Source organism: Canis lupus, chromosome 15 (assembly GCF_003254725.2).
Source record: "Canis lupus dingo isolate Sandy chromosome 15, ASM325472v2, whole genome shotgun sequence".
In the NCBI taxonomy this organism is placed as follows: Eukaryota; Metazoa; Chordata; class Mammalia; order Carnivora; family Canidae; genus Canis; species Canis lupus.
This window is the reverse complement of record NC_064257.1, coordinates 36,534,715-36,545,932: the sequence shown is the minus strand read 5'-3', so window position 1 is coordinate 36,545,932 and position 11,218 is coordinate 36,534,715. Positions and strand designations below refer to the sequence as shown.

At 38.7% G+C, this 11,218-nt stretch overlaps 1 protein-coding gene and 1 pseudogene across 6 annotated transcripts in view; both read right to left on the bottom strand.

Annotated features, from left to right (window-relative positions):
- Positions 1-1,527: 1,527 nt before the first annotated feature.
- LOC112654757 (eukaryotic initiation factor 4A-I-like) lies at positions 1,528-2,828 on the bottom strand (annotated as a pseudogene).
- Positions 2,829-6,536: 3,708 nt separating this feature from the next.
- CFAP54 (cilia and flagella associated protein 54) overlaps positions 6,537-11,218 on the bottom strand; it is a 291,046-nt gene continuing 286,364 nt past the window's right edge. For 4 of the 6 annotated variants that reach the window (XM_025438907.3, XM_025438908.3, XM_025438906.3 and 1 more), the window contains one exon: positions 6,537-7,216. In XM_025438907.3, the coding sequence (XP_025294692.3) occupies positions 7,206-7,216 (11 nt within the window). In that variant the 3' untranslated portion in view covers positions 6,537-7,205. The remainder of the gene's footprint in view (positions 7,217-11,218) is intronic. The other 2 variants (XR_003133013.3, XR_003133014.3) reach the window with 2 other exon arrangements.

Below are 11,218 nucleotides of genomic sequence, written 5' to 3'. Positions count from 1 at the left end.
TAAGATTGTGTTTTTCTGGCTACTAAGGAAGACAATTAGATATGCTGTAGGACATGTATTTAAATGTTAACATTGTTGAACAGCAGTGGATTTCTGGGTAACTTTTATTTTCTACTTTGTACCTTTTAATATTTCAAAAATTCTCAATATTAGTTCTGAAATGTTTTTGTAATGATGAGAAGTCAGTTCAAGTTATTCTTGTGACTCTTGCAGGGAATAATTAAATTAGGACAGTTGTGAAACTCATGGAAAATCTTCAAATTATTTAGAAATGTCCTGAGTTTTCTTTCACATTGTGGACAGTTTCAAGGGAGGGTTCAAGGTGATTTGCACTTTGGCAGAATGTGTTTTTTAGACCTGTTCTATTCTGTTATTAAATACAAAATGTATAAATGTTATTAAAAATACCAAACAGGACCAAAGGCAATTTATTAGCAATTAATTTTGTGTTATTTCCAAGGCTCCAGTTGAAAATGTCCTTGTTGTAATAAAATTCCTATGCCTCTTAACCCAGCATTTTAACTAATGAATTTAATTGTGAAGAAAACTGCTGTCACTAAAGCTTTCCTCTTAATCATGCCTCTATTTATGACCAAAAAAATATGTTGCTATGGAAATTTTAGTGTCAGACTTGCATCTCATAAAGCTCTACTGAAGTGTAAAGCAAAAATAGGAAACGAGTCTCAGTAAAGAAAAACTTCTTAATATATTTTTAAAAGCATTGAAATTATGGATAGTAGATGGATTTTACAAATGAACCTCATTTTGCATAACAAGTCATGTATAAAGTTCTGCATATATTCCAATTTTAGGAAAATCAAATAATTTAAAGTGTAACTAGGGAACTTACCGTTGACAGACACTGCTCAAGGAATCTGCCTCAATTTAATTAAGCATATATTGAGGCCCTACTATCTTAAGAAACAATATTTTCATAGATTGAATTTTCCAAAATGAGCATGTATATAACTTGACATTAGTTTCAAAATGATTTTTAGTTGTCATTAAAACCCTAAATTATAGAACCAGATGTGAACTACAGCTATATAATGAGACCAGAGTCACAACTCACATTTAATAGCTATTTACCCATAGGTGAGTCAATAACCACATAAAGCACGCTGGCCAACAAGATAAAGAAGGTAGACGATGTACTGGCTTTTAGCTTATGAAATACCTCGCATGTGCAAAAAGTGGAGACCAATATAACAAGACCCCAACTTAAAAAAGACAATTTTACAAGTACAAATGAAACTTCTTGCCTTCTTACTAGATCTCATTCCCCCTTCTTTATCCAAGAGGTGACTCCAAACCTAAATGTTGGGTTGCCCGTGAACCTGCACTGAGAAACATAGTACTTACTTACACAACTACAAATACTCTGTATTATGTCATTTTGCCTTTTATTTTTTTAAATTTTTTTTCCTTCTTTTGCCTCAAAAAGTGACATTTATTCAAAGAAAAAAATAGGAAAAAAAGTGACAAGATGTCCATCCCTTGGCTCCTTTTCCTCCCCCCTCCTGCTCTTCTTCTGCCCCCCAGACCGAGGCCCGGGTCAGGCTAGGTAGTGGACCACCCTTCAGATGAGGTCAGCAACATTGAGGGGCATTTCCTCAATGGAGGTGTTGTAGAAGGTCTCGATGTCTCAAAGAGTCCTCTTGTCTTCTTCTGTCACCGTGTTAATAGCCACACCCTTACAGCTGAATCGTCCACCACGACCGATTCTGTGGATATAGTTTTCGCTGTTGGTAGGAAGGTCATAGTTGGTGACTAGAGACACCTGCTGCACCTCGATGCCTCTGACCAGCAAGTCAGTGGTAATCAGTGCTCTGCTAGAGCCCGAGCAGAACTCCCTCATGATAACATCTCGCTCCTTCTGGTCCATGTCTCCATGTATGGCAGACACGGTGAAGTCTTGGGTGTGCATCTTCTCGGTGAGCCAATCCACCTTCCTTCGGGTGTTGATGAAGATGACTGCCTGCGTGATGGTCAGAGTCTCGTACAAGTCACACAGCGTGTCCAGCTTCCACTCCTCTCGCTCCACGTTGATGTAGAACTGGCGGATGCCCTTGAGGGTCAACTCCTCTTTCTTGACCAGAATCTGAATGGGGTCCTTCATGAACTTCTCGGTCACCTCAAGCACATCAGAAGGCATCGTGGCAGACAGCAAAACCACCTGGGTGTTGCTGTTGAGTTTTTGGAATGTGTCATAGATCTGCTCCTTGAATCCATGGCTTAACATCTCATCAGCTTCATCCAGTACAAACATCTTGATGTATTTGGGAGACAGGTATCTCCGGTTCAGCATGTCAAACACATGACCCGGGGTGCCCACGATGATATGGGGAGACTCCATCTGAAGCTTCTGCACCTCAGCATGTACGTTGGTCCCCCCAATGCAGGCATGGCAGGAAGCACCCATGTAATCTCCTAATGACTACCTTCTGTATCTGCTGAGCCAACTCCCTAGTGGGTGCCAGGACGAAGGCCTGTGTAGCCTTTAGATCCAATTCAATTTGTTGCAGAATTGATATGGCAAAGTGGCTGTTTTCCCAGTCCCAGATTGGGCTTGAGCGATCACATCATAACCCTTGATACAAGGAAGACCGGCTCGCTGCTGGATGGCAGAAGGCTTCTTGAAACCATAGGCATAGATGCCACAGAGAAGGGACTCAGAGAGGTTCATGTCATCAAAGCTGTCAACAATCTCATTCAGTTACTATCGATGACGCCTTTGAGCTCCATCCCATCAGGGCCATTGTCTCTGGATCGGGAATCCTGACTCGCAGACATGATCCTTAGAAAACTCTTTTGCCTGTTTTAAAAACTTTTATATGAATGATGTGTTCATATGTTTTCTGCAACACTTCACTTTTCTCTTTTGCTCAACCTACTTTTGAAGTGCATCCAGATACATATGTCTCTTTAATTCATTTACAACTATTGTGCAGTAGTGTGTTACACATTCATTTCTTTTCTTTTCTTTCTTTCTTTCTTTCTCTTTCTTTCTTTCTTTCTTTTTCTTTCTTTCTTTCTTTCTTCTTCTTTTTTTTTTTAAAGAGACACAGAGAGAAGGAGAGAGAGAGAGACATAGGCAGAGGGAGAAGCAGGCTCCACACAGGGAGCCTGATGTGGGATTCAATCCCGGGACTCCAGGATCACACCCTGGGCCAAAGGCAGGGGCTAAACCGCTGAGCCCCCCAGGGATCCCTACACATTCATTTCTAATTCCTGTGTACTGTTGTGCTGTATGACTACACCGCTATTGATCTATTCTCCACCTGAGGAATACCAGGTAGATTTGGTTTTCTGTGTTTTTGTTTTTTTGCTATTGTAATCAAGGCATCAGTGAACATTTTTGCACGAATTTCCTTGGGTGTGTGGGCAAAGCTTCTTTGGGGGGATATACCGCCAACGTCTCAAGTGTGGGAAAACAAGAAAAGGCGGTTAAACAGTGGACTTCCTGGTCCACTGTATTCTTCCCTAATCCACAGTTAAGGGCTTGTCCAATCCTGTGCACACATAGGTAATTTTCAACTACTAAAATTTATGTTTCCATAGGTGGAAGATACCCTGGACGACATTATACATATTTCACCGTGGTTTCCAGACTTCATGGACAGCTTGTCCATTCCAAGATATGTTAACAAACAGTGAGGTACTCAGTCTCAAGCTAAATAAAACCCAAAGGAAGGGGGGCAGACTCACACACTTATGACACTTTACAGCTAAGGCTATCAGACTGCTTGTGAAAATACAACAACGCAAAACTCTGTGCTGAAGGGCACTATTAAGAGCCAAATGAGCAGGGCACCAGCAAGCACCCAAGGAGCCCTGGGACCTGGCTGCTCTGCCATTTGAATTAGGATGGAGAGATTTCATTTAAATGTGCAGAAGGAGAAGGAAGAGCAATACAGACTAGAGACAGAAACCAAGTTTCTAGCACTCTCCAGAAATGTGCCATTTTCCCCCTGCAATTCAATGAAGGAGAACAAGTCTGCTGGGATGGGCAATGTGTAAAGCGCCTACACGGGAAGTGAACCGAGACTACTGCATTTAAGCCTCTGAATAGCTGGCAGGTGGTCAATTTCTAAAGCAATTTCTTGGAGATTGATATGGAGAAAGATCTGGGAAGCTCTGGGATTTTATTACCCATCACTTAGCTGCTGGCACTGGCTCCTGTTCTCCGGCTCCTTGCTCGCCTCCCCTCTCTTTCGGCTTCCCTTTTCCCCCTTTCGGTTTGCGTCCTGTCACTCTCTGTTATAATTAAAATGGAAAACATTGCAGGTGTCTGCTATAAAGCATTTGCAGATATTGTATAGTACATGAAGAAATAAGCAGCTGCAAATTGTGTAATTTGGTCTTAAAAAAAAAACAAAAAAACAAAAAAAACAAAAAAAAAAAACACCCTGAAAGACATTCTGGAAATAAACACATCTTTCATCCTGGTAGGTTTGAATTTTCTTTTTGTTTGTACTTCAGCCCATTTGCTCATTATTTCCTCACCGCCTTGTATGGAAAGTAAAGTTTCAGCTTTAACTAGTGAGTGCTCCTCTTTTAGAGGAGATGGGGGAATTTCTGGAATCATGTCTTAAAATGGGGCAAGTGTGTCTGTAGGGTGTGGTGCAGCCTTAGGCAGTGTTTCTCTCAGTCAAAACAATGCCTAAGAATAACAGCAGCTGTAAGTTACTAAAAGTGGAGAAAAAAATAAACGTGTTGAAATATTTATTATCTGTGATAGTTGGAAGGGATCCACCATCCCCAAAGGAAACCAGTATACTGGCATGGATGACAATGGGGACACCCCAGTCCCCACTCCCACAGCCTTGTTTCCTTGGGGGCATCCGTTCAGGTCTGCAAGTCATTTAAAAAAAAAAAATCTGCTCCTAGGGTAGACAATAGGTGTTCCAGTTTTAGCTTGAGGCTCAGCTATGTCTTCCTTCTCCTTGACTTTCAAATTTCCTGGAGCAATGGAGTGGGTGTAAGAGCTGTGGAAGCCAGTGTAGCAATGAAGAGTTAAAATGCTCCAGTCAGATTTAAGTCTTGGCTCTACCTCTAGCTGTGATCATTGGGCAAATTATCTAATTGCCTTATGCTTTTGTTTCCTCATCAGTATTATGGGGTCAGTCATCCTATGGGAATCATGGTCAGGATTCTCATGAGGACAGGAGGAGATAACGCATAGGAGGCATATAATATCGTGTCTAGCATGGCAAATGCTCCAGAAAGGTTAGGCAGTAATGGTAGTGGTAGCAGTGGTGGAGGTGGTGGTGATACCTTCACTTCCCCTCCTTTTGGAGCCCCATAGTGCCATCTTGCCTGGGTCACATCCATCCATCCATCCATCCATCCAAGAAATGTTACAGACATGTGCCAGGCATTATTCTAGGGTCCTATAAATAGTGCATGCCTTTATATCCACTAATGTTTAAAATAAAGAAAAATGAAAAGCACCCATTTAGTAAAAATTTATTAGTGGAAGACATGAATATGCACTCCTTGGAAATTAACGTTAGGTTGAAGTGAATGGCCGTGGCTACTAGTGATGCTACACTTTCACTCCAGTATTAAATGTGTAGGTAATTTCTCGTGCCTTTTTTGCCCCGGTGGCTAAACTTGCCATAAGTTAAACTTTCCCTGTGAGAAACACAAAACCCCTGAAAGCATCCTCTCTCCCACGAGAGAAATTTATAAACTCTAGTGTCTGGCTGAAGGATTAGGAAGCCCTCACCACATAAGAGCCGCCACTATCCTAACGGCTTTTCTGCAAGACCTAAATTTTATTTCCTATGAAGGTATAGCCATCAGGCAATTTCCTTTTCTGAACTCAATGGAAAATATTTTGTTCTTTTTTCTTTCTCTGCAGCATAGTTTCCTACTGGCTTTGTCTCTATTTCTTCCTTTTCCATTGTATACTGCATACTTATCTTCTCTGAAAGTCATTCCATTATTTTTTTCATACATTCATTCATTTTCACTTAACATTTATTGAATGTCCACTAGTGTCAGGAGTTTGCCACTCCTCTCCTTAATCACCGGTAAAAGTACCCCATGATATGCTAAATCAAGCCTGAAGTCTTTTTTTTTTAAGATTTTTTTTTCATTTTCCCTTAACTATTCATGGGCCCGCATACATGAAGCATTTAGGTACAGCATTCTTTGATGCTAAATTAAATGGGTCAGAAATGCGTGATCCTCTTCCAACTTGGCAGGGAAATGATAACTCCTAGCAAAGGGCTATTACTACCTCAGGTATTGTGCTAAGCACCTTGTTACATCATCTCACCCTAATTCACACAGCAATCCTATTAATAGCCTCATTCTACAGGTGAGGAAATGAAGGCTTAAAGAATCTGTTTCTTTCTTACAGTTGCAGAACTCTGCAGTAGTGAAGTTACTGTTCAAACTCAGGTCTGCATAATTCCATTGTCTATGCTCTAAAATTTTATGCCATGTTGCCTCTCAGCAGCATAAAATATAAAAGGTCTTAAATTGCTACAGATTTCTTTCCAAGCCACATAGACAAACTCCCAACGTTGAACTGATCACATGTTGACGTTTAATCCAGAGTTCTTCACCCGTGGCACTACTGACACTTTGGGCCAGATAATCCCTGGTTGTTGGGGGCTCTTCTGGGCATTGTAGGATAGGGAGTGGCATCCCTGGCTTCTACCCACTGGAGGCCACTAGCACCCTCCTCCCAGGCATAGCAATCAAAAGTGCCTTCAGACATTGCCACTTGTCCCCTGGAGGCAAAATTATCCCCAGTTGAGAACCACTGTTTTAATCCATTCTTGATCTATGGACACATCTAAAGACAACCTCACATGTGAACTATACAAACATGGAAATAGTTGCACCTGCACACACATATTTTCTACGAACAATTCTGTAAGATGGTATTACAAAGCATTATCATTTAATTCAGATACAATGTAAGACATCACTCAAAGCTACAATTTTTGAGGAAATTTAGCTTCTGTAAGAAACAATTATATTTTGCTTGTTTTATAAGACAGTTCCAAAAATGTATTCAAACCAAGAAAAACAGTATCAATTAAATCCTTTATAAGGTTAATTAACACATAAAGAATGTTTAGGGAATAATTGACACCATCCAGTTGAAAAGGCTTCCTCCTGACACGATACAACCATTAGCAAGATCGAAAAGTCTCTCAAGATTGAATATAGATGGCAGCGAGATATCAAATGGAACCTGAGAAAAAGCAGAAAGTGTTCATGAAATGCATCATTTCAAACTGTTGGCTGAAGTGAAGTTCTCAAACCTACAAATACCAATTCCATATAACGATTTTATGTGAAAGATATTTAACTCTTGCCTAAGGTAAAATGCAAAGTTTCATTTCTCTGCGCTGCTGAAATGTCACACACTATCATTTTAGATCCTATTAAGATTCATAGATTAGCCTATAAAATAGCAGATATTTTAGAAATAGAGACTATTTGCATCTCTATAATCACTGTAGATGATTCTAAAGGTAGGACTTTGGCCCTCTTCCTAACAAAACGCTTTCCTCCATTAACAGGCTGCCCAGTTGACAAATGTCCCTGTCTTACTGGAGCTTAAGTCCTGCCACAGTGAAGCAAATTATGTTTGGCGCCTACTCTCTCTGAAAGAGGCGCGAGGTTACCTGGTGCAGCCGAAGACACCTGAACAGATATAAAAGACGGAAAATAAGAGCACTGGTTATTTCATTGAGAGAGAGGTGGGAAGGTGAGAATAATAAACAGGAAGGAACATTAACATTTCCTGGGGACCTATTCTATGCAGATCTAGATACTTTCGAAGATGAATGAGCAAATGTCTTGTAGAATGACCACAGCGGATTAGATCCTTGTGGGCCTAAATTCTGGCAAGAGATTAGAAGACAAGTTTTATTAATTTCTTGTCAAATTGTTAAACGAACTTTTTCTTCCTAAGGAAACACAGTGAAACTAAAAGTGGAGGCTGATTTTTATTTCCTTTTCTTCATTTCGTTGGATTAAAACACGACCAAAGCATTCCAGTGCCTTCTAAAACTTAAAATAATAAAGAGGCGAAACAATTAATAGTGTCTTCCTTCCTCACTTGATCCTGAGGTACTAGGTATTACCAGTTTGAGGAGTATCTTCCCAAAACTTTTAAAGTCCTTTCACAAATGTATTATTCATGTGGGTTTTTCTTTTCCCTTTTTGCTTTCCTTCGTTTCTTGAAATAGGATAACTGGATTTCCATTATTTGCTTTTTCAACTACCAATATGTAAGAGAAATCCCTCCTTAATCAATTCAGGGAGACAGAATAAACTACATGGAGTTTAAGAGTGTGCATTTTGGGGTAAGACTGTTTTGTTCAAATTCAGACTTCACCACATACCAGCTATGTGAGCTTGAGTAAAATACTTGATCTGTTTGAATTTTAATTCCGTCATCCATAAAATTAGAATATTGTTATTACAATTGCTATCACAATATATTGTTGTTACAAGATGGAATGAATTTAAATATATACTCAGATCGGTGCCTAGCATACAATGAACACACAACAAAGGCTACATGTTACTATCCTTGTCGAACACACTCTTTTTTATGGCTACAAAACAATACATGGGATGGTCGTATCCTATAAATCAACCACTCGCCAGAGAGGTCGTCTCTAGTTTTTGTACATTTGTTTATTCATATACATCCTTGGACATCGATGTTCCTATTTCTGGACCACTGATTCCCCACGATGGTTTAGTTTAGTCAAAGGGTGTTCACATTTCACATTTTAACATTTCTTGTCAGATTACTTTTCCGATACGATTATGGCAGTTAACACTTCAATCATAAATACAGAGGTATAGATAACCAATAAACCCAGATCTTTTTGTTGAAAAGATTGTTCTTTCCTCCCTGCACTGCAAAGTCACCTTTGACATAAACCATGGGACCCAATATGCCTGGATCTCTTTCTGGACACTATTTTGTTCCATCGGTCTATATCTATACCCTCTCCAATCCCCCACTGTTATTACAGCTCTTTCGTAAGACTTGACAACTAGAAATGTAATTCTATTTTTGTTCTTTTGTTCTTTTTTGTTTGTTTGTTCTTTTTTTAGATGGTTTTGGCTATTGCAGGTCCTTTGCATTTCTGTGTTAATTCCCTGATGCTACTGTAAATGATAGCTTTTCAAATATTTCATTCATAAATTTTTCCCGATATATAGAAATAAAGTTTACATTTACATTCGAAAGCATATAGCAAATTTGCTAAATTCACTTATTCATTCTAAGAGTTTATTTGAAGACTATTTTGGATTTTCTATGTCTATAAATAATAAGAATTTTACTCCTTCCTTTCTCATACTTCCACCTTTCTATGTTCTCCCTTTACTTCACTGGCTGAGAATCTTCAAGCTGTGTTAATTAGAAATGGTGAAGGAAGTCATAAACATATGATTAACTTTTTAATTCAGGGAAAAGGGAAAGGTTTATTTAATGAATGGCATTGTAAAAGTGCCTACTACTAAAATTCATTATTTTCTTTACTTATATCCTGTACTATCTTTGTTTAATTTATTCCTAGGCATTTTGTTATTATTGTGAATGTTTTAAAGTTTTAAAATTTTTGTTTAAAATGATTATTCTTGAGGTGCCTGGCTGGCTCAGATGGTGGAGAATGTGAATCTTGATCTCAAGGTTGTGAGTTTGAACCCACGTTGGATGTAGAGATTACTTAAAAATAAAATCTTTTTAAAAATGGTTATTCTTAGTAGAAACAAAGTTATTGATTTTTATATCAGCCACTTTATCAGATTCTCTTAATCAAAGAAGACATAGACATGGCCAACAAACACATGAAAAAATGCTCCGCATCACTGGCCATCAGGGAAATACAAATCAAAACCACAATGAGATACCACCTCACACCAGTGAGAATGGTGAAAATTAACAAGACAACAACAAATGTTGGAGAGGATGCAGAGAAAGGGGAACCCTCTTGCACTGTTGGTGGGAATGTGAACTGGTACAGCCACTCTGGAAAATTGTGTGGAGGTTCCTCAAAGAGTTAAAAATAGAATTGCCCTACAACCCAGCAGTTGCACTGCTGGGGATTTACCCCAAAGATACAGGTGCAGTGAAACGCCGGGACACCTGCACCCCAATGTTTATAGCAGTAATGTCCACAATAGCCAAACTGTGGAAGAAGCCTCAATGTCCATCAAAAGATGAAAGGATAAGGAAGGTGTGGTCTATGTATACAATGGAATACTACTCAGCCATTAGAAATGAGGAATACCCACCATTTGCTTCAACATGGATGGAACTGGAGGGTATTATGCTGAGTGAAATAAGTCAATTGGAAAAGAACAAACATTATATGGTCTCATTCATTTGGGGAATATAAAAATAGTGAAAGGGAATAAAGGGGAAAGGAGAGAAAATGAGTGAAAATACCAGTGAGGCTGACAGAACATGAGAGACTCCTAAATCTTGGAAACGAACAAGGGGTAGTGGAAGGGGAGGTGGGCGGGGGGTTGGGGTGATGGGGTGATGGGCACTGAGGGGGGGCACTTGATGGGATGAGCACTGGGTGATATGCTATATGTTGGCAAATAGAACTCCAATAAAAAAAATAAATAAATAAAATAGAAATCTAAGAAGAAAAAAAAGATTCTCTTAATCATTTTTAAACCCTTACATTTTCGTTTTCCAGTTATATCATTTACAAATAAATATAACTTCATTATTTGTTAGTATTTATGTTACATATGATTTTGTTCCCTTCCCTGATTGCAGTAGCTAAAAATCTGAAAGTAATATTGATTCCTAGAAGTGCTATGGAGTCCTGTTACTCCTAAAACTTCTACTTAAATTAGGAATAGGAGGAAACCACCTAAACATGTTCTGGGTAATTTATGAAATTTTATTTTATTAAACAGTAAAATTAAAAAGCCACTATCATCAAAAACATGGAGTTCAGTTTTTAAAAATGTTGAGTTAGGTGAAAATGAGAAATTTATCTCATAGTCAGAGTACACCAATGCTATAAACATTAAGAGAATCTGAATGTGCTTTAGGAAGTCAGAGTTATATCTTTTCCCCAGAGAGTTCAAGATTTTAAAACTTAGAATTTATAAGATCTCAAATAAAATGATACAGTTAAAAGGTAAAACATTTCCTGAGACATGTTTCTTGACTTGTATTTACTCAATCTTGATACCTGAACATTTA